Source organism: Lynx rufus, unplaced genomic scaffold (assembly GCF_022079265.1).
Source record: "Lynx rufus isolate CCGP_SWC_20201006 ecotype Redwood Valley unplaced genomic scaffold, mLynRuf1.p SCAF_14, whole genome shotgun sequence".
NCBI lineage: Eukaryota > Metazoa > Chordata > Mammalia > Carnivora > Felidae > Lynx > Lynx rufus.
The window spans coordinates 26594461-26618566 of NW_025814828.1; the positions used below are offsets into that span (position 1 = coordinate 26594461).

At 45.2% G+C, this 24106-nt stretch overlaps 1 protein-coding gene across 6 annotated transcripts in view; it reads right to left on the bottom strand.

Moving 5' to 3' along the window:
- The window catches only part of DMD (dystrophin), a 1630689-nt gene that overhangs the window by 12962 nt on the left and 1593621 nt on the right, over positions 1-24106 (bottom strand). For all 6 annotated transcript variants that reach the window (XM_047076051.1, XM_047076054.1, XM_047076053.1 and 3 more), the window contains 3 exons: positions 20571-20814; positions 19486-19609; positions 2769-2861 (listed from right to left, as the gene is read on the bottom strand). In XM_047076051.1, coding sequence (XP_046932007.1) covers positions 2769-2861; positions 19486-19609; positions 20571-20814 — 461 coding nt within the window. The remainder of the gene's footprint in view (positions 1-2768; positions 2862-19485; positions 19610-20570; positions 20815-24106) is intronic.

The following is a 24106-nucleotide window of genomic DNA, read 5'->3' on the forward strand; positions in this document are numbered from 1 at the left end:
TCACCACCGGCCAATGATGTGATCAATCACACCTTTGGAATGAAGCCTCCCTAAAAACCCAGGGGGAGGGAGAACTTCTTGGGTTGGTGAACAGTGGAGGTCCTGGGAGGGCAGCGCACCCCGAGAGAGCACGGCACCTCCACACCCTTGCCCCACGCCTCGCCCTGTGCACCTCTCCCGTCCGGCTGTTCTGGAGTTCTGGCCTTTTGTAATACACGCTGATCTAGTGAAGGAAGCATTTCTGAGTTGTGTGAGCCGCCGTAACACCCCAGAAGTGGGGCACTGGAACCCCTAAGTCTACAGCGGGTCAGAAGCCCAGGTGAAGGGGGAGGGCAGTCTTGTGGGACTGAAGCCCTAAACTTGTGGCATGTGATGCTCTCTCTGGGTAGATGGTGTCCAAATTGCTCGGTGCCGTGAGAGGAACCCCCACACGCTGGGAACGGGTGCGCAACAGTAGGGGCTCGGCGGTAAGGCCTAACGTGGCAGGAAGTAGCAAAAAAAGAAAAAAAAGAAGTCAAGATAACAGCATCACAGAACGAACGGCCAGATCTTGATTGCTTTCCTCAGGAAAATAAATGACTTCTCTCAGGCTACCGGCCTACTGTTAGGTAGGAACTCAGTTAAGGGAACTGGTCAGACAAAGCCTCCTTATCCTCTGAGAACTCAAATCAGCACTCGGTGGAAGGTATGCTTCTCTAAGCACGAAGTGAGTAAACACTATCGGGGTGGCCTAAAGCTCCCCCAAGTCTCCACAGAAGTAGATCACCATCACAGAAGGAAATTTAAGGTCAGAGGTGCTAACTACCACATACATCGGAGGAGGCAAATTTGCCCTCTTCCAGGTGGCTTCTTCCATACCCATGTGGTATCTAGCTTCACGCACTAAAAGGGGGGATGCAGGGAGAGCGTGCAAAGGACTTAAAGATAATTCGGATGGGCCACAGGCCCGGGACACAAAGGCTGCCTGAAGGGAAGCGGGGCCACGGGCCCTTCTATGGCCTCCACTCGACTCTAGTTTACATGTGGAGGAAATGCCCAGGGCATCAACGAAGCAGCCACCAACTTCCCACAGAGCAGGTAAGCGAGCTTTCATTTTAAGGGTCTGGGACGAGGAAGCCATCTGTGACCTTCAAGGGATAGGATGGCCTCGACGAAATGTGTGCTACGTGTGGGGCCCAAAGTTCTGGCTGTGTGAACTTGAGAAAGACCCTCGCTGTGCCTGAGGCTAACCCCTCTTATCCAAAAGGGTGCCTCTGGGATTCCCTCATGTCCTAGAGCCCTAGGTTAGAGCAGTAATACTATACTTTAATGTGAACTTCGGAAGTCCACAGTTGACTGTAAGCGCCTCGAGGGCAAGGAGTCCGGCATTTCTTTGCATCCCTAACACCTCCAGCGGTCCAAAGTCAGGTGCCGGTAAAAGCTGACGGGCTAAAGGGGAGAGCATGTGATTTACATCAAACCAACATGTGGTCTTCTCGTGAACCATGGCATCTAGGGACAAAAGACAGCTAACATAGTCAAGATGGAGGTGGGGGTGGTGGGTGGAAGACAGCTGAGATTTTTAGGTGTTAAAATCAACACATCAGAGGCACTCAGCAGGGAAAAGATGGCTGGTGCAGACATTTAAAATTAGCTTCCCCTAACAGTTCCTTAGCAACGCTCGATCAGAACATCAGTGCTTTTAATGTGCACCGTGCAACGTTCACGCATACAGCAAAGAGCTAGGACCCGGCCACCGGGAGCGGACACTGAACAACAAGATCAGAAAAACACAGGACCCAAAATACCCTCCTCGTGGCCCTTACGGAGAGGAACAAAGAGCCAGATTCTCTGCTGCCCTTCCCTCCGGGGCTGCCCACGAGGGATGCCAATCCCTGCCCACCGAGACGTGTGTCCTCCGCTTTGGCTTGTCGGGGTGTTCCATCTACTTGCTTACAGGTGACTGCAGCCATTCTTTTTATTCACTGAAGGGAGGTGGGTCAGTGACTCTGGTTTATGTCACAGCAATAAAGTAAAACAAACACTCCCAAATGCTAGGAAGACATCTGAAGCTCCTACAGGCTAGTGGGAAAATCTGGCGGGGGGGTAAAATGCTGCTTTTATAGGAGGGGCAAAATACGCAAGGTCAAAGTGACGGTGAGAAATAGAGGCATTAATAGAATTAACATCTTTCTTTACAGAGATGGTATTCCACCTAGGAAAGTGAAGTCAACAACAAAGTAGCATACAAAGAGTTCACTGTACCTGTATTTAACAAATGGGGTAAGATACAATTTTTAAATATAAAGGGCATCAGATTGGAAGTCAGAGTCCCCCCCCCCCCGCCCCCCAACCATATACTAAGCACGTTCTGGATTTCACCGTTATCGCGCGTATCGACTGTGTGTCCCCGGCAAAGGTGCCATCGGGGCGTGAATTTCTTTGTAAAAGTCACATCATCGTTGCTCTTAAGAATAAGCTATCTTATCTCATAATTAACGCTTCAGACTGATGCGCAAAGCAAGTAAAATAACGTGTGAGTTGATAGTCTTATTTCTAGAGATAACGCTATTATACAGGTGTTTGAATTCAACCAGCATCCAAAACCAGTCAGTTCAGTCATCCAAACCAGAACTCGACACTCAACAATATTCTCTTCGCACAATGACCCCAGAATGGCACTCTGTCAGCAAGTGCCTCCTTAAACACGGGAAATACGCGGGCTAGGGTACAGAAATGAGGGGCCTAATTCCAGTAGGTGTGAGTTACTTGCACGTCGTGGGCCTTACCTCTGGAACTAGGGAAGGAGTTGTTGAGCTGTTCCATCACTTCCTCTAACCCTGTGCTTGTGTCCTGGGGAGGACTGAGCAGGTCTTCCTCGCCTTAACGAAAGCAAGCACAAATAATGGCCAGTTACGCTTACGGAAAACAGACATTTTGAGAAAAAGCCCGCGGTCCCACTTAAAAAGTCGGGGCGCCTCGGTGGCTCAGTCGGTAGAGCATGTGACTCTTGATCTTGGGGTCATGAGTTTGAACCCCAGATGGGGTGCAGAGATCACTATAAAATACAAAATAAGGGGTGCCTGGATGGCTCCGTCGGTTAAGCGTCCCACTTTGACTCAGGTCGTGATCTTCCGGTTTGTGGGTTCGAGCCCCGCATTGGGCTCTACGCTGATAGCCCAGAGCCTGCATCGGATGCTGTGTCTCCCTCCCTCTCTGCCCCTCCCCCGCTTGCGCTCTGTCTCTCTTCCAAAAATAAATAAAAACATTTTTTAAAAAATTTTAAAAATGTTTAAAAAGTCATTTTGGAATCATTTCCATTCGCTCATAAATAACATCAATAAAAATAACCCCTCAAGCTGAATAATTGGGGAATGACTTCTTCAAGGGAAGAACTCCATGCAGGGATCTATATTCTGGTCTTGGGAGAAGGAAATGGTTTACCTGTTTAGAAGCCAAGATAAAATCGACCTAAGTTTCTTAGGCCCCGTTAATAAAGGTGAAATGTTTTCCTTTGTAATGAAAAAATTATTCGACCCTTGCAGTGTGCCTGTTCAACGAAAGGAACTGAGAACGTGACATTCTGCATGCACTTTAGGAAGGAAAGGAAGAAGCGGAGACAGAGGTGTTCTCTCCACTCTTTCCTTTGACATTTAACCAAAGGTAACAAATAAAACTCAAGTACTTTTAAAGTCCAATGAAATAGGGAGAAATAAAAGTTGCACGTGACCTATGTAGGGAGTGAAATATTACGATTCTAAGGACGGTGGATACGGAGGATACTGGGGAGTAATGTTCCTTTCCTCTTTGTTACACGGGCCTACTTTATCATCATCGTGTTTTTGGAGGCTTCTAAAGGGGAAATTGTGTTGTTTTTTTTTTTTTTTTTCATTTTTAAGAATCTGTTGACGGGAGGGGAGAAGGATGTTTTGGAAGAAAAAGGAATTAGGGATGGACGGTCCTCGTCTCAGACAGGGAGTCCTCTTGAAGATGATGTCCATCTGTATGTCTCTACTGATGATGGTTCATGGGTTGACAGGAACGCACCTCAGACATTTGCAGCAAGGGAGAGATTTCTTCACTGAGAACAAAATTACTTGCAACTCTCAAAGTCTCTGCAAACTAAGTTTCTGATGTTCTTAAGTTCAAGCTCTATTCGTTCAGGACAGTGTCACTTGCATCTAAAACAAGACCTTGCTTCCAGATCAACAGTAATGAAGATGCTTAAGGACAACCTCAGGTTCACATCGGACTTGGAAATGACTGGACAGCCGGCGATTTAGTGACGTAAACATGCTTGTTATCTCCTTTTGTCTATGCCACTGGGATCTTCATTTACGATTATAATCCTGCATTCATTACTAAGTTTTCACCTTGTTTTTTTTTTTTTTTTAAGTGTAAGCTCAAACAATCCTTGGCCCAATGTTCACCGCAAAGGGAGTCCTATCCCAGTGGATGTAAGGCTGTACGTCAACATCAGAGTGGAGAGCTTAGGGGCACAGGACAGACAAAGAGCCTCTATTTCTGTGAGTCCCATGGTAATATACCATAGAAAACCTCTTTCAGATACTAAGGACAAGAAATAAGTGGTGAAAATTAAGATCACAAGATAGAAGAAGAAGTTACAGTAGCTACCTACCAATCTGCACACACACACACACACACACACACACACACACACACACCTTCCTTCTATTTATGTGTTTAGCAATGAAAACAATGAAATAGAGCGCCTTTAATTTCTTTTTTCCTGAGAGTTCAAACTACCATTATGTGGTGAGGGTGGAATGAATGAAACATTGCCAGCAGGAACAGAATCCTGACAACTGCAGAGGTGAATACACGTCTTCATCCCATTACTGATGCAAATTTTGCCAAGTTGTGGAACATGAGGCATTTTGAATGGCAGTCTGCTTTAGCGATAATACGCCTTACAGAATAAATCAGAACCAACAGAGGCAAGCATGACCAGCCTGACAGGTGAATTACATTACCCTGGAGCTCCAGGAACTGAATAGTAGTGTGGTAAGATTCAAATACAGTTCGGGGATGGGGTAGGCATTCCTCTGCCTCAGTTATTTCAGGGATCAAAGTTTAAAGCATAAACCTAATGATGTCGACCAGGTTCATCTTTACAGATGAACTATTATCTGTAAGTTTCAAATCCGAGTGTCCAAGTACAAATCTAAAATTGGCTTGCTTTAATGGAAAACTTTCAGGACAGTGATGAAGGTATCCCTTCAAATATTTTTCAAGTGCCTCGTGCATCCTGCACAGTACATATACGAATAAAGTATCATCTTGTTTTCTTCGTTGCTCAAGACTTCCTCAGTAAGTAAAAAGTCCTCTGGGCTTAACTACTCCTTTTAAGAATCAAAATCAGGGGCGCCTGGGTGGCGCAGTCGGTTAAGCGTCCGACTTCAGCCAGGTCACGATCTCGCGGTCCGCGAGTTCGAGCCCCGCGTCGGGCTCTGGGCTGATGGCTCAGAGCCTGCAGCCTGTTTCCGATTCTGTGTCTCCCTCTCTCTCTGCCCCTCCCCCGTTCGTGCTCTGTCTCTCTCTGTCCCAAAAACAAATAAAACGTTGAAAAAAAAATTGAAAAAAAAAAAAAGAATCAAAATCAGAGTTCTCACGTGTGTGCATGAGTAGAGCTGAATCGACGCTGAAACATGCTTGACGGCTCCTATTTTCTGCGTCAATTATACTGAAAAGTGAAAACTGCTAAATGACACCTGAAATTTGAGCAACACCACTGGATTCTTTGATATTGAGCCAGATTTTAAATGTCTAAAAAAATAGCCATACAAATGACCACACGGCGAGATTAGTTTATTTATACTAACATTTATCAAGAGCCAACTCTATGTCAGGTGCTGTTGTGCCTGTTGGGGAGATAGCAGTCAACAACAAAAAAGCCCTGTATCCATGGAACTCCCATTCATATGGAGGTACACAGTCTAAACAAGTAAGTTAGGTATGTCACATGGTGAGGAACCTTCACGAGAGAGGATGAGTGGGGAACCTTCAGAAAGGGGAATCTTGGAAGCCTTCGTTGATGAGGTGCAGTCGGGCAAAAACTGTAAGCACGTGAGGGCATGACCCATGGATATACAAGAGAGGAAAGCAAACACAAAGACTTTCAGAGGGGAGTGTGACTGGCTTGCTCAAACAGCAAGAAGGTCAGTGTAGACAGAAGGGAGTGACTGAGTACTGGGGGGGGGGGGGGCATGCTTCCCTGCCCCAGGAATTTGGACTTGGTCACGTGACCTTCTTTGGCCAATGGAACGTTGGCAGATAGAAGGAGAGTTCTGTAACGTCCTTGGGTTGTTGGGCTTGTCCTCTTGTGCCGATGTCCTGTAAGGAGCGCATGGCCCAGAGAGCCTACTCATCCAGGAAGGAGGAGAGGGAGGTGGGACAGACCTGAATCCACCCTACAACTTGGAGTCAAGCCTAGACGAGCTGCAGCAGAACTCCAGCCAACCAAGAGGTGCATGAACGAGAAATATGTAACCTGAGAGTTTTGTAATTATTTTCTCACACGGCAGTAGGTGACTGTTACATACCATTGTAAGACATCAAACCAGAAAGCTACTAATATTTATACATCTTCTAATCACATACTCATGTGTAGCTATCACAGGCAACCCAGAAATGTGTTAAATAACACCAGTGACCACAGGTTCTCCCTTACCCCACACCCCCCCCCAAAGCCAGTTATTGAACAAGAAAATATTAAGTCCCAACTGTATACCCTAGGAATTTGGCCAGCCCTTATTCCTATTACACTGTTTCACTGCCTGCTCAAACGGCATATTGTTAATGGTCAGTGGATTCCATACTTAGTTAACGAAAGTGCTTTAACAATGGTTCAAGTAGATTCTACTCCACTCTGACTCCCACAAACATGTAAAACAAAATCCTTTCTGAATTATTAACTATAGCCTCCATAGCCTGTCTGAAGGTGGTCCAACAAAATGACTGATACATTTACAAAAAAAATGAACGCACCAAAGTAAGACAGGGTAAAGTTGGTTTGCTATGGACAAAATATTCTTTAAATTCTGACACTCACCATGGTTTTAGGCTTTACTTGAAGGCGTGATAGCCCATGTGACCCAATTCCCTTTGCTCGACTGAAACGATCATGGTTCTACTTGGTAAAAAGTGACTTCGGCCAGGGCGGTTCAGTCATTTGAGCATCCCTGACTTGGGCTCAGGTCATGATCTCAGTTTGTGGGTTTAAGCCCCATGCCGGGCTCTGTGCTAATGTGTGGAGCCTGCTTCAGATTCTGTCTCCCTCTTTCCCTGTCCCTCCCCTGCTTGTGCGCTCTCAAAATTAAACATTAAAAAAAAAAAGGGACCAGCCAGAACCTATGTAGCCTATGCTGAAAAGATCTGCAAATCCTTTTATCTGTGATTTTGATGATACCTAAGCCAACTGCTTTCTCTGTATCAAATAGGAACAATGTGCTAGATTTTCTCTTAAAAGGGGGGCTGTATACAAACAACTACCCCCATCATTATTTTTCTTTAGATTACTAATGTAAATCACGTTATATCTTGAACCAGTTTCCAACTCGATGTATGATTACCTTATTACTTCTCTCTTTACTGCCTTTCTCCAATGGCTTTTTAAATTAGGCTTTAGGGTACCTGGTTTTAATTTTGAATACAATTGCTTTGTACAGGTTTTTAAATATATTCTAGTATCTAATGATGATGCCAATGATTAGCTGGTCAGTATGGAAGGGGGCCATTCCACACTGTGAATGATACAGTGAAAGGTAGTGACATTCAGAGCCAATATTCGTTTCAATTTATTTTTTTAGGTGTACAACATAATGATTTGAAATATGTATATATTGCAAATTGATGACTGTAGCATTGGTCGCCAAAATACCTACACTTTTCTTGTGACAAGTACTTAAGATTTACTCACTTAGCCACTTTCAAGTATACAGCACAGTACAGTATTGTTAATTGTCTCTATGCTGTATGTACATCGCCAAAACTTATCTTATTGACAGAAGTTTCTACCTTTTGACCACCTTCACTCATTTCTCCCAACCCTGCCTATGGCCATCACTCATCTGGTTCTGTGTATCTATGAGTTTCCTTTTCTTTAGAGTTCACATATAAGTGAGATCATGTATTTATCGTTTTCTAACTGAGTGTAGTTAGCATCATGCCTGCAAGGTCCATCCATGTTGTCACAAATGGCAGGATTTTATTTGCTTTGATGGTTTAATTTTCATTGAATACACACACACACACACACACACACACACACACACACACACTACATTTTATCGGTCATTGGACATGACGGTTGATGCCATGTCTTGGCTATTATAACTGATGCTGCAGTGAACACTGTGGTTCAGATATTTTTTTGAGATAGTGATTATGCTTCCTTCAGATAAATACCCAGAACTGGAATTACTGGATCATGTAGTACCTGAACTTGTAATTTTTGAGGAACCTCCATACTGTTTTCCATAGTGGCTGCACCAGTTTGCATTCCTGCCACAATGCCCAAGAATTCCCTTTGCTCCACATCCTTACCAACACTTGTTATCTCTGGTCTTTTTGAGAATAGCCATTCCACCAGGTGTGAGGTGAAATCTCATTATGATTTTGACTTGTATTTCCCTGGACATGAGTGATGTTCGGCACTTTTTCATGTACCTTTTGGCCATCTATTTGAGAGCGGGAAGCATGTACCTGTTGGACATAAACATTGGAAAATGTCTATTTAGCTCTCCTGCCTTTTTGAAAATCAGATTTTTTTTCTATTGAGTTGTAGGAGTTCATGTATTTTGGATGATAATCTCTTATCAGATAAAGGATTTGCAAATATCTTCTTCCATTCCATAGGTTGCCTTTTTCGTCGATGGTGTCTTCTGCCGTGCAGAAGGTTTTCAGTTGAATGTAGTCCTACTTGTTTGCTTTTGCTTAACTGTGCTTGTGGTGCTAAATCTAAAAAGTCCTTGCTGAGGCAGATGGCAAGGAGCTTACCTCCTAAGACTTGTATTGTTTCAGGTCATAGGTTCAAGTCTTTAACCCATTTTGAGTTGGGTTTTGTGCAAGGTACAAGATAGTAGTCTAGCTTCATTCTTTTGCCTATGGATATCCAGTTTTCCCAACACCATTCACTGAAGAGACTTTCTTTTCCCCATTGTATATCCTTGGCTCCTTTGTCATAGATAAATTGCGTATATATGCATGGGTCTATTTCTGGGCTTTCTACTCTGTTGCGTCAAAGATTAAAATCTTTGATTTTAAATGTCAATACCACATTGTCTGGACCATTATGGCTTGGTAATATGGTTTGAGATCAGGAACCATCATGCCTCCAGCTTTGGTCTTTGTCAAGATTGCTTTGGCTATTGGGGGTCTTTGGTGGTTCCATGCCTACTTTAGGATTGTTCTGTTTCTGTGAAAAATACCACTGGGATTTTGATAGGGACTGCATTAACTCAAATGCTTTATGTAGGATGGATATTTTAACAATATTCTTTTAACCCAGGAGCATAAAATAGCTCTCCATTGTTTGCATCTTCTTTCACCATTCTTCCATCGATGGTTGATAGCTTTCACTGTACAGGTCTTTCAGCACCTTCATTAAATGTATTCCCACGTGTTTTATGTATTTACTTTTTGATGTAAATGGGGTTGTTGTCTTAATTTCTCTTTCTGATAGCTTGTTATTAGCATAGAGAAACAACAGGTTTCTGGATATTGATTTTGTATCCTGCAACTTTACTGAATTCAGTTATTAGTGCTAACTAATCATTAGTTAGCGGGTGGAGTGTCTGCTAAAAATTAGTCCCGCTAAAAATTAGTGGGTGGAGTCTTTAGGCTTTTCTCTATATAAAACACATTGTCTGCAAACTGGGGTCATTTTTGTCCTTCCTTTATGATTTGGATGGCTGGCTTTTGTTTTTCTTCAGTGATTGTTCTGGCTACGACTTCCAATACTATGTTGCATCAAAGCAGTGGGAGTGGACACCCTTGTGTTGTTCCCGGTCCTGGAGGAAAAGCTTTGTTTTTCACTGTGGAGCATGATGTTGGCGGTGGGCTTGTTCCATATGGCCTCTATTATGCTGATGTATATTCCCTCTATGCCCATTGGGTGATACTTTTTATCATGGATGGATATTGAATTTTGTCAAATGCCTTTTCTTCCCCTACTGAAAGGATTGTCCGATTTTAATCCTCGGTGGCATTGCTGTGTTGTGTCATATTGATTTGCAGACGTTGAACCATTCTTGCATCCCTGGAATGAATCCCACTGGATCGTGGTATACGATCCTTGCATTATATTGAATTTGTTTGGCTACCATTTGCTGAGGTTTTTGCATCTGTCTTTATCGTGGATATTGGCCTATCATTTTCTTCTTTTGTGGTGTCCTTGTCTGGTTGTGGTAGCAACGTAATGCTACCCTCGTAAAATGAGCCTGGGAGTGTTCCCGCCTCTTCAATTTTTTGGAAGTGTGAAAAGGATACATATGAACTCTTTATATGTTTGGTAGAATTCACCTGAGAAGCCATGTGGTCCTGGACTTTTGTCGGTTGGAGGGTTTGTGATTACCAATTCAACCTCCTTATTAGTAACGGGTCTTGCCAAATCTTGTATTTCTTCATGACCCAGTCTTTGTAGGTTGCAGTATTCTAGGAATTTATCCATCCATCTCTTCGAGGTTGTCGAGGTAGTGGGTGTATAATTGTTTTTAAGCGTCTCTTACGATCCTTTGTATTTAGGACAATCCGTTTTATTATCTCCTTTTCTTGTTTTAATTTTAAATTCCAGTACACATACAGTGTTATGTTAGTTTCAGGTGTTCAATATAGTGATTCAACAATTCCATACATCCGTGATGCTCATCATAATAAGTAAACTCCTTAATCCCCATCACCTATTACATCTCCTCTTTGATTTCTAATTTTGACTCCTTTTCTTTTGGTGAGTGTAGCTAAACGTTTGTCTATTTTTATCTTTTCAAAAACTGAGCTCTTAGTGTCATTGATCTTGCCTTTTTTTGATGCTATTCCCTTTATTTCCACTCTGATCTTTATTTCCTTCCTTCTCTTAACTTTGGACTTTGTTCTTCTTTTTCTACTTCCGTGAACTGTAAAGTTAGGTTGTTTGAGACTTCTCTGGTGTCATGGTGTAAGTATTTATCACTGTGAACTCCCTCTTTGAACTATTTTTGCTGTGTCCCATAAATTTTGGTACGTTGTTTCCACTTTCATTTGTCTCAAGGTATTTTTTAAATTTCTCTTTTGATTTCTCTTTGACCCACTGGTTGTTGAGGAGCACGTTGTTTAATCACCTATTTGGGAATTGTCTAGTTTTCTTCTTGTAACTGATTTCTAGTTTCAGACCATTGTGGTCAGAAAAGATGCTTGATTTCAATCTTCCTCAACTTACTAACACTTGTTTGGTGGCCTCTAACATAGGATCTATCCTGGAGATGGTTCCAATTATGCTTTAGAATGTATATTCTGTTTCTGGGTATCTAAGTTATCAGTTAAGTCCTGTGTTTGCCTACTGATTTTCTGTCTGTATGATTTATCCATTAATAAAGAGGGGAATATTAACGTCCCCTACTCTTACTGTATTACTGTCGATTTCTCCCTTTAGGTCTGTTAACATTTGCTGTATATATTCTAGTGCTTCTATGTTGGGTTCATAAATACATACAAATGTCATATCCTTACTGGACTGTCCCCTTATTACCTAGTGCCTTTTTTTGTGTGTCTCTTACGACAGTCTCTGTTTTTAAGCCTATTGTGTCTGATGGAAGTCAAGCCATCCCAGCTTTGTTTTGGTTTCATTTCCATGGCATATCCTTCTCCATCCCTTTACTTTCAGTCTGCATGTGTCCTTGTATGTGAAGTGGGTCTCTTATAGGCAGCACGTAGATGGGAGTTCCTAAAAATTTCGGGTAGAGTTGATATGCAGTGTCACGTTAGTCACTGGACTTCTCTATACCTTACGCTGTGCTCACAAGTGTAGCTCCCCTCTGTCACCATACAATGCTATCACTGACTACATTCCCTGGGCTGTGCCTTTTATTCCTTGACTTAACCATCCCATAACCGGAAGACTGTTATTTCCCACTCACCTTCACCCATCTTGCCCCATCCTTTACTGCTGTCCCCTCTGGCAGCCATCAGTTTGTTCTCTGTATTTATCGGTCTGACTCGGACTCTTGACTGTTCATTTATTGTGTCTTTTAGAGTCCACATCTGAGTGAAATCACAAGGTGCTGGTCCTCTTCAGTCTTCTGTGAGTTAGCACACTGGAGTCCTGGGTGGGGCTTTTTAGATTGTAGGTTTCAGTCTGTTTTCATTTAAAGTGATATCTCAGGGGCACCTGGGTGGCTCAGTCAAGCCTGCAACTCTTGGCTTTAGCTTAGGTCATGATCTCATGGCTTCATGGGTCCGAGCTCCACATCGGGCTCTGCGCTGGCAGTGCACAGGCTGCTTGGGATTCTCTCTCGCAAGAGAAAGAAACTTAAATAATTTTTCGTAGGTATGCACTTGCTTTCAAAATTGTTTTCTGGCTATTTTGTATTTCCTTTGTTCTCTTGCTCTCTTCCTCTGTGACTTGATCTTCTGTAGTCATGTGCCTTGATTTATCTTTTATGTGTCTATCAAAAGTTTTTGTGTTGTGGTTACCATGAGGCTTATATAAAATCTGTGTGTCATAGTCTGTTTAAAGTTGGTAACAACTTAGTTTGAATGCATTCTGAAACTCTCCATTTTTGGGGCGCCTGGGTGGCTCAGTCGGATGAGCGTCCGACTTCGGCTCAGGTCATGATCTAGTGGTTCGTGAGTTCAAGCCCCGTGTCAGGCTCTGTGCTGACAGCTTAGAGCCTGGGGCCTGCTTCGGATTCTGTGTCTCCCTCTCTCTCTCTCTCTCTCTCTCTCCTCCCCTTCCCTGTTGATGCTCTGTCTCTGTCTCAAAAAAAAAAAAAACAAAAAAAGACAAAAAAAAAAAAACTCTCCATTTTTACTCCTCTCTCAACATTTTACACTTTTGATGACACAATTTATATCTTTTTACCTAGTGCATCCGTTAATGAATCATTGTTATTTTTACTACTTTTGCCTTTTAACGTTCATATGAAACTTCTAAGCCATTAACCTACCACCATTACAGCATTATTCTGAATGTAATGATGTATTTACCTTTACCAGTAAGGTTTATATTTTCATATATGTTCCTGTCACTAGTGCCCTTTGAGCTTAAAGAAGCCCCTTTGGCCTCTCTTGTAAGACCGGCCGAGTGGTGTGAATTCCATCAGCTTGTGTGGAAAACTCTTCTATCTTTGCTTTACTTCTGCAGGACAGTTTTGCCGAATAGAGTATTGTGGATGGCGGTTTTTGTCTTTCAACACTTGGAATATATCATTGAACTCCATTCTGACCTGCAGAGTTTGTGCTGACAAATCTGATGGTCTTATATGGGTTCCCTTGTACTTCACACATTTTCTTGGCTGCTTAAGATTCTCTCCTTGTCTGTATCTTCTGACAATTTAACGTTTATTTATTTTTGGGACAGAGAGAGACAGAGCATGAACGGGGGAGGGGCAGAGAGAGAGGGAGACACAGAATCGGAAACAGGCTCCAGGCTCCGAGCCATGAGCCCAGAGCCTGACGCGGGGCTCGAACTCACGGACCGCGAGATCGTGACCTGGCTGAAGTCGGACGCTTAACTGACTGCGCCACCCAGGCGCCCCTCTTCTGACAATTTAATTATAACGTGTCTGGGTGTGTGTCTCTTAATTCCTCTTACTTGGAACTCTCTGGGCTCCCGGATCTGGATGTCTGTTTCCTTGCTCAAATTAGGAAAGTTTTTTGACCCCTTCTCTCTCTCTCTGCTCCTCTGAGACCCCTCTAATGTGAATATTTGTCAGCTTGATCGTATTCTAGAAGTCTCTTAGGCCATTTTCAGTCTTTGCTCTTCTCATGGATGGATTCTACTGTCCTGTCTGGGACTGCTCATCCATTCTTTGAGTATATGTCATCTGTTACTGAACCCCTCTCAAGTATTTTTCAGCTCAATTATTGTATTCTTCAGCTTTGCGGTTTCAACTGGGTACTGTCTTCTATTTTCTCTGTCTTTGGTGAAGTTTTCACCTTAGCTGCATTGCTCCCGAGACCGTGATGAGCATCACTAGGACCATCGTTTTGAACTCTATCAGTAAAATCACTCATGTCCACTTCATTAACATCTCTTCTGAGGTTTCGTTTCGTTCTTTGATTTGCAACATATCCCCTTTCGTTTTCCTTGACAGTCTGTGTTGGTTTCTATGCACTGGCTAAAACAGCCACCTCTCCCAGTCTTGGACCGGTTTAAAATCCTTGTAGACGAATCTTCTCTTTCAACTCTGCCCTAGCTCTTGGTGGTCTCTCAAACATTTGTTTGTCCAAGCAGCTTTCTTGGTTCTTAGTGGCACCCAGTGAGTGAGGGCAAGCCAAGACCCGTCAGTGTGCCAAAGGGGAGATCTCAGCCAGCAGCTTTTCAAGCCTGCGGATCTACTTTGTTCAGGGCAAGGCTGGGAGGTGAGAGGGGGTGTGGGTTCCCTGTGCTCTGAGCCCCGAGGGAGAGCCGTTTACATTTTTTTGTTGGCCACCATCCCACCGAACCTGTGAACACAAGCCCTACTGGCCACTGAATCCGGACGATCAAGCTCTGTGTCTCCCGGGTGGCAGCCTTGAAAACCAAGAGATCGCATGTGACCTGGAGGGAGGAGGCGGGAGGGCGGCAAGATGGTAACCGCCAGCCTCCACCTTCGCTGGGGAGTATTTCAGGTGGCCCCTGTGTGTGTGTTAAGTTAGAAGCCTACTCCTCAGGCTGAAGCTGTTGTGCTAAATAAGGCGGCCTCTCTGAAGACTGAGTGGGTGTATTTGACTCTGTCGCCCCTGCGCCGAGCCCCGAGGGGTTAGCCATGGTGAGTCCGTGTGAGCCCTTGGCTATCTTGGACTCATGCCCTGTTGAATTGAAAGCCGCATGTTCTGGGGGCCCATCTCTCGGCAGGAGTCTGGAAAGCTGGGGCATCAGATGCGAGCTTCAGAGCTCTCCCCGGGAAAGCTGTGAGCTCCTTTCCAGTTGCGTGTTGCCACACGGGGGCTGGAGTTTATGACGGCATTGCGTTGTGTCTCAGCCTCTCCTACCTGTTTCAACGTGGGGTGTTTGTCCCCCCCGCCGTTTGTCTGCAATGTGTAGGCGTCACTGACATGTGCTGGGTTTCTTTCAGAGGGAATTGTTCCGTATGCAGTTATAGATTTGGTATGTCTGTGGGAGGAGGTAATTTCAGGACTCTGCTATCCCCATCTTTAACCAGAACCTCCAAGTAAACCTGTTAAGTATGTGGATTGTTTCTCTGTCTACACAAGGATGTGTTGTGCTTGCTTTCTAAAACGAATGCTTCTTGCGTAGACGGGGCTCGGCTAGACAAGGTAGGAGAGGGTTGATTTATGGAGGTGGGCAACATGTTTAGGACCTTGTTTGTGGTCGTGATGGGGGCCGACGCATATGTGCAAACTCATCCAGACATATACATGTGTGCATTTCGTGGTGTAACACACTCTTCGAGAAAGTGAAAAAAATCAAAAGAAGGTAGGTAAAGGAAGAAAGGAACACTGAGAAGTGTTCTAGATCATAGGTGACTAGGACGAAATGAGAACTAAGAGCAAATGTGACCCTTCACTGCATGCTGAATGAAAAAAAAAATAGAAAGCTATAAAGAATATCACCGGCAGAACTGGGGCTATTTCAATTTCAATTATGTAGACTATTGTATCAGTGTTAATTTCCTGTGTGATAATTCTTTAGTTAAAACAATTTTTAACGTCTATGGGTGAGAGGGAGCGAGTGCGTGTGTGAGCAGGGGAGGGCCAGAGGGAGAAAGAGACAGAGGATTGGAAGCAGGCTCTGAGCTATCGGTGCACAGCCCGACGTGGGGCTCAAACTCACAAACCGGGACATCATGACCTTGGCTGAAGTCGGATGCTTAACTGGCTGAGCCACCCAGGCCCCCCCTCCTGTGTGATAATTCTGTAAGAGAGGACCTTTAGTCTTAGAAGATAGGTGGTGAAGTGTCATTATGTGTGGAATGTAATTATTAAATGCGCCAGTTAAATATACAAACCAACAAACTCTGCACACGTATACTAGGCACTTACACTGTAAACATACACAGTATGCATACAGAGGTGTATACGCAGAAAGCAAACGTGGCAACATGTTCAATTAACTCCAATTCTGCCATAGTTTGAAATTACTCGGAATAAGAAGCTAGGGAACCTCTTCACCCAAATTAGATGAAGAAGTGGGAAGAAGGTAAGGGGTAGTCAGCAATAAGGACTTGTCCCTAAGTCACAGACCCCTGTATATGTAGTTCACGAAAGCCAAAAGAAGGTAGACTTTGTTAATTTGTCTCTTCCAACACGATGTAAGCTTCGTGATGTTGTCCCCGTCACAGAACGTACGGGAAGCCACATATGGTATGCAGAGACTTCACAGTGCTGAGTACCTGGCGGTTGCCGGAAGCACTCTAACTCATTAGGTCGCCTGGGACGACACGTTAAAAAGTCACCGGGAGACTCTCTGTAAAGAATGCAGCGTGGTTCTGCAACTCCCAGCCTTATCGCTGCTCGGACACTCAAAGCAGAAAGAATCGGGCTGCACTCACTCACATACTCGCATGCACCTTTCGAGAAGACGGTTACAGGGCTGGACAAACACCAAAAACAGCCAGTCCACTTGCCACTAGCCAGTTAGCCTAAAGGCACCACGTACAGCTCTTCTGCCCCAACCGTCTCGGCTCTGCAAATCGTCAGGACCACAACCTGACGGGTACTGTCATTTGGGTGCTTTTTGGACACACTGCCTCTGTGCCAGTGATGACAGGCCTCGATAATTAATGCTCCTGAGCTCCCAGGGGTCTGAATCTCACTTGTTAAAAATATGCAACTCAGTTTCGCATGCTTTGCTTATGACTTCAAAGGAAGGGGAAATCCTGCAGCGGGAAATAACAAGGAAGGCCCACGGCCTCTGTTGTTTTTGGAGTTTACAGACTTTTCAAAGGCATCTATTTGTTCATGTGCTGAGCTATCACTTTCGGTCGCAACCGTCCGTTAGTTGTCTTCAGATCTCACGGGGAGACCAGGGAATCTGATGCCGACACCGCCCTGCATCCCCGGGGGTGCGATAAAGCCAGGAAGAGTGCTTCCCACACATTCTCTTCCTTCGCAGAAGCACTGGAACCTGGCTTTCCTACGAGATTGGACTTCTCTGGAGGAACACAGGACTCTGCCCACTGCTTGAAGGTCTTAAAATTCATCAGATTTGTGTCCAATGCCCTCTTGCCCTCTTCAGGGCCCTCATCTTCCTTCCTCTATTCCTAAGAACCTCACTACCGTCTGAAGAGCCCAACAATCCGGGTCTCCTCAAACCCATGAAAAGCAGCCGTCAATGGTCTCCATGTAGCAGCAGCTCACATGGGCAGGGCTTGAAAGCATTTTACATTCATCATGTCCAACTTTCCAATTTCCCAGACCATGGTCCCTGATCACCACAGAACTCACATCCTTCACTCTTCCTGTCTGTCCCACCAATTTTGGTTGGGCACTTGGCCTCTCTATATGCTCACCTACGGGACATCATCAGCATCAATGAAGTATAAAATGAATTCGTCAACACACCAGGATACCAGAGGTCTACGGGTGAGGGGTCAAGGAGAAGACGCGTCTCTTCCCTTCCCGGAGGTAAGATGGAGAGGGTCAAGTATAACCAGTCTCGGCCCAGGGACAAGGAAACAGAAAACACGGGGTCTGCCTCATGCTGTGCCTTGAGAGAGAAGAAGAAAGGAGGGGGACAGAGCAAGTATTTGGGGCCTTCACGACCCGCCCCCGCATGTCGAAGTCTAGCAGGGCAGGAAAATCCAACAGGCAGATGGCTGGTGACCGTCCACCATCATTTATGTCTCACGCCCTCCAGTTTTCTTCGAACCCCGTCCTAGCAGAGAACACTGCTGAAAAACACTAGACCGTGTCCTCAACAAATTCATCTTCTACTCCAGTCCTTGTTGTTAGTCACGTTTCACGAGCGTCTTCGCTTGGCTTAAGCCTCCCTCGTCTTCGAGATGACCCAGTCCTTTACTTCCCTGAAGAGACAGAAATCCTCCAACTTCCCTCGTCTCGGCTGCAAATGCTTTCGCAGAAGCAGCTCGTGCATTTATGTGGTGCAACGCGCTGTAATTTGTTTTCTGCGTTTGACCTTGTGCCCGCATCTTCCTCCTACCTGCTTGCCACTCCTTCACTACCCCGTCACCCAAATAGAGGTCTGCCTCCGGACACCGGATCCCAGCACCTTCGTGCCCAGCTTCTCCGCTCACGCCTTGCAGCTGTCGACTCTGTGGAAGGCGCCATCAAATCCCCGAGCCCGTCCTTTCACGCCAGTTACGGACCTGCGCTTCAACTCCTTTCTGCACATGACTTGGACCTGCCAGTTTCTCACAGTATGTCCCCAAAGGGATGACTATCTTCTTCCAACCAAGTGGCCTCGGCTCGGTTCCCAGTCAGGCCTGGAGCCCCAGGCACCGTATTTTCAGATCCTAGTCTCGCAGTCCTGTCTTCCCACCCATCCCTGATGTCTCTCAAGCCTAGACTCTGAACTCCCATAACTGGGCCTTTTGTGTTTGCCTCTTGATCTCTCTTTCCACCTATAAAAGTTTTCCTCTGGGCCGGAGACAGATCTTTTGAGACATTGCGTACCTGGGAAACAGGATTTTCAGTGGGTCGCCAACACTGACCAGTAGGAGTCAAACACCTTTGCCCAACACTCAGGTCCCTGTACTGTGATCCCAGCCTTCCTCTGTGGCATTATTTCCTGCCCTCCTGCTTGGACCAGATTTCTCTACAGCAGTTCTGAGCCCTTGGCCCAAGGTCTTCATTTTCACTTAACGTCATTCCTTCTTCAAAGAGTGCTCGCTGCCTCCTTCGCCCTTAAATACTGTTCACAGAAAGCAATTCAGGGTAAAGCCTTTTCTGGCCTCCCAAATGAATGGAACTCAAAGACTAGACGGCCTTATTCCTTTTTCTAATTTTCTTTCGTTATTCTAGAAAGGGGGGGAGAGAGGAGGAGGGAGGCAATCTCCGACAGGCTCCAGGCTCATCACCGAAGCTGACACGGGGCTCGACCCCACGACCTTGGGATTGTGACCTGAGCCAAAATCAAGAGTCAGACGCTCAACTGGCTGAGCCAGCCAGGCTGTCCCACGTTGCCTTGTTCTGAGTAATGGAACGGCGGGCCCTTTGAGGGGCCCTGGACCGTGTGACTCATTTTTGCAGGCCGAAGACATTTATGACCGTGCCTTGTACGGAGCGGACAGTAGGTGATTCGGTTCATGATGTGAACCTCCGAGCAAACAATTCACCATTTCCAGCCCCGAAGGGAAAACAAACCGCAGGAGTAGCTAAGACACTTACCCATGGATTCTGAAGTCTGACTGCCAACCACCCGGAGCAGCATAGGCTGACTGCTGTCTGACCTCTGAAGAGAGGTAGAAGGAGAAGACACCGTTGTACCATTCACCTTGGCCTCGGCCTGGGGCTAAGGTATCCAGGAGAAAAAAACAGAATTAGTTTTCATAATAAGCACTCCAATAATTGTATACGTTTAAAATGAGCGTACTCAGGACTCGGAAATTATAAGCTTTTTTACTTAGAAACCTGCCACGTTTTGCTGTTGATAAAGCTTCGCAGATGACGTCTTTGTATCTGAACTGTCCCCCCTTACACATTTGAAAAGGAATGATGGCTCCATTGGAACGAGATCTATAAGATCACGAGACCCGATGACTGAACGACTTAGAAGGTCATGTGACGATGGGGAAACCATGTGAGACCTCAAAAACGTAATGGAGAATGCATACTTTTCTGCATTGAGTAACGAGATGGAGGGAACACGTCTCAAACTTCAAAACTGCCACAAAGCTGGGACTCCGTGCGGGTAGAGCCTACCGCAGTGCATGCTCTTGCTAGGTTTTCAATGGAGGCTTCCAAAGGGAGGTTTTAAGAACTAGACACCGGGGCGCCCGGGGGGGCTCAGTCGGTCAAGCGTCCGACTTCGGCTCGCGGGTTCGTGAGTTCGAGCCGCGTACCGGACCCTGTGCTCACGGCTGGGAGCCTGGAGCCCGCCTCGGCTTCGGTGTCTCCCTTTCTCTCTGTCCCTCCCCTGCTCACACCAAAAAAAAAAAAAGAAAAAAAAAAAAAAAGAACTCCGTTTCAAGAGGGCACGATCTTCATTGGCTTTTAGGAGACGGGTGGAAACCTTCCGGTATTTATTCCCCAGCTCCATTTCGAGTGGCTCAAACACACAAAGATACAGTGGTTTCCCTCGTCTTCTTACAGCCCTCGACAGCCAGCGCTTGGCTAGGCACCTACAGAGCACCCGAGAAACGGACACCCGGTGAGACTCTGAAAAGGCCCCCGAGCCCTACTGCCTAGCGCCGGGGCCGGGGGGACAAAGGACGCGGCGGCCGCGCCGCGCGGGAGAGAGACGCGCGCCTCACTTGCTCCAGCAGCTGCCGGAGCCGCTGTAACTGCGACTCCAGCTGCTTGTTGTGGTCTTCTAGGATCTGCATCCTGGCCTCCAGGCGGCCCTTGTGCTGACGCAGGAGCTTGGCCTCGGCAATGAGCTCGGCGTCCCGGGGACTCTGGGGAGAAGTGGGCATCATCTCGGGAGGGGACGGCAGTGGGGACAGGCCTTTATGCTCGTGCTGCTGCTTGAGACGGTCATACTCGGCTTGCAGGTTCCTGTGGGCGTCAAAAAAAGTAAAAAAAAAAAAAAAAAACAAAAAAAAACAACAACAACAAGATCAAGTTGAACATCGCCTTCGGGTTTCCTAGAGGGCAGAGAGCTACATCTGACCACCACCAAACACAACGGCAAGCGAAAGAGAGGTACTCAATGAATGGTTTTCATGAGGACGATCAAACAAAATAAAATTGGAGGCTTCCGCCCGGTGTGGGGAGAGGCTTTTCAACCTTTTTATTCTACACGAAAGGCCTTGTAAGTGCCACATTCAGATGAATGAGCGGCAATGGGTTTAGTCATTTTGCAACCATTTCTTTCTGATGTCATGAGATCACAAGTTTTTACCTCTATCAACACTTGGGTTGGCTTCAAACAAAATCAAATATGTTCCACAGCAGTGTTTAACAGCATAGTAGGAGCGTGACTGTGACCCACCACACTCTTGTAATAAATGTGACCTATGCCGTATTCGCTTCAAAAATTTTTGGAAGACATAAAGTCGCAGCTTTCCTACGTCCTCTCCTCAATATCGAATCTCAGTCCCTCGGCCCCACCGTTTCCAAGGAGATAATGCCATCCTGAATTCCAGGTCTGTCATTACCATAAATGTATCCACAAATACTAGGTTGAACTTGGCAAAGATGCTGGTCTCGGGCTGTTTTTTTTTTTTAACCTACAAAAATGGCCATTTCCATTCAATCTCACAGCATTATTTGGCAATGTTCTCAGACTTTCAGAACATTATGTTCAAGAACGTACATACCATTCTAAGAGTCGCTTTTTGCCTTCCACACCGTTTTGGAGATTTCTCCATGTTGATACATAATAGTTGGTGATTTTAAGTGCTGTAAAGTCTTACTCTCCTGCTTGAATACGTCAACAACATCATCCTGTCAGTGGATATTTAAGTACTTTCCAACCTTTACTATTATAAACAGAGATGCAATTAACTTCCTTCTGTCTCCTTGGATACCTGTTTAACTTTGTACATGGCATCCCGCAGTACACAAATTTCAGATTGTTTTTTTAAAGTTTATTTTTGAGACAGAGAGAGACAGAGCGTGAGCAGGGGAGGGGCAGAGAGACAGGGAGACACAGAATCCCAAGCAGGCTCCGGGCTCTGAGCTGTCAGCACAGAGCCCGACGCGGGGCTCGAACTCACGAGCTGTGAGATCATGACCTGAGCCGAAGTCGGACTCTTGACCAACTGAGCCGCCTAGGCCCCCCATGTAGTACGCAAATTTCGAATTTCAGTATATCCTCTGGGTGTTCTCCTGCTTTTGAGAAAATCTTCCTTACACCTACGGTGTCAAGTTAAAAATTTGGGGGTTTTTGTTTTTACACTTAGAACTTCACCCAGACTCTTTTGTGGCTGCTGTAAAGACACGATCTGATTTTACTCCCCGTCCCACAGAGAAGTGAAGCCAGCCCCTTTCACTAACAAGTCCATCTTTTCGTCACCCCTTTCTAACGGTAGCTCTGCAATACCTCAAGCCCTCATAAATACACAAGGGTGCTTCTGGGCCTGTTTCTGCTGGTTTATTTTTAAGTTGCCATGCAGATCGCACACCACAACTTGAAACAAATGGGTGTCTGGTAAGCCCACCTGCTGTGTCCTGCCTTAATGGTGTCTTGGCTCTTCTTGTTGAAATTTGGGGTTTCAATGACATTGGATGGATACAGAGTCAACACGGAAGAAGTCACTTGCTGTTACCGCATTATCACATCCAAGACTTTACTCCAGTCTGACTTTGCATCCATTAATGACACTCTGCCATCCACTGGGTTTTACTCCAGCTCTTCAGGTTGAATGCTGAAACCACACTTGTTTTTTTTTTAATAAATCCATTTAAGACTGTAGATTTCCTTCTTGCTTTAGAATTGCCCCGAGTACAGTTCCAAATGAGGACACTTCTCCTGTTGGCTACCGTGTGCCTGATTACGACTCTCGATCTCTTTCTTGTAGTTCCGGTAAAGACCAAAATAAGATGAAGTATCATGTGTGAACAATGGGTATCTGGCCTCAGTTGAGAGAACTTCCTCTCCACAAATGTGGGAGGTCTAGATCTCTGAGAAAATCCATGAGATACGAGCTAAGTTTTCCCCCTGCCCAGTCTGAGAAAGTAAGATCTATCCTGGACCTAACTTTACAGGGTTTCTAGAAGTGGTGGAAAGTCACGTGAGAAATCAATACGTGATCTTTTAGACTGAAATCCTATCTATCTGCCATCACGGTCCAAGGAAAGCTGTGTTTGCACTGTTTCACGGCAAGCTGCTTTGACCAAGCCGTAATAAGACAACTTCTCAAAACAAGTTTACCCTAAGCCAGACTCTGCACGTCAGTCCTGAAGGTGGGAACCGATATATGTAGTTATTGACATTAAATCCAATGCCTGACTCTTGAAAAACGTTTCTGCGAACTTGACGCAGCATCCAGTGTTTACAAGGTTTCATCTGATAGGAATCACCTTTCTTCCTCCTTGCAGTCACTACAAGCAATCCAACTTCGCCGAAAAGTCCCAACTAATACCACCTTTTAACGTAGAATCCCCTTCAAGATTCTTCTTTCTGAAAACACTATTTTTAGATGTGGACTTGAGGACAGGACCGCCAACGATTACCATCTTCTGACGTGCTCTTCTCAGAGATACAGGTAAGTGACTACATTTTCTAGAGAGGTCTTCCTTGGTAGCTTGATCTTCGGGATCTAGCTGTCCAAAGAGCTTTTTTTTTTAATGAGTTCATTATAAGTGTCTTTGTTCAGAAAACATGGCTTGGTGTATACAACATGATTACATTTCTGTTTTTATGTTTGCCAGTGAAAACCTGAAACGGTTTATTTGAATCTGCCAGGGCTCCCCAAAGCTGGGCTGTAAAGAATATCAATGACTCTACAGAGGCCCCTTCTTGCCTTCCCAGATGTTGGAAATTCCTCTCAGGGGACCATTTCCTTAAAGACTCCTATCCTTCTTCAGCTCTGGAAGATTCTCAGCTATTGTGACTTCAAATACTGCTTCTCTGCCGTTTCCTCCATGGTCTTCGAAAGCGCCTACTAGATATATTTTGGAGCCTGGTGGTGAATTCTGTCTCTCTTGATTGCTCATTTCTTTTAATGTCCTTACCTTCTCTGATGGGGTAAAGTCTAGAATTTATCTTATTTTTTTAAGTTGACTGATTTATTTTGAGAGAGAGAGAAGAAGGAGAGAATCCCAAGCAGACCCTGCACTGTCAGTGGGGAGCTAGACATGGGGCTCCGTCTCATGAACCACGAGTTCACGACCTGAGCCTAAA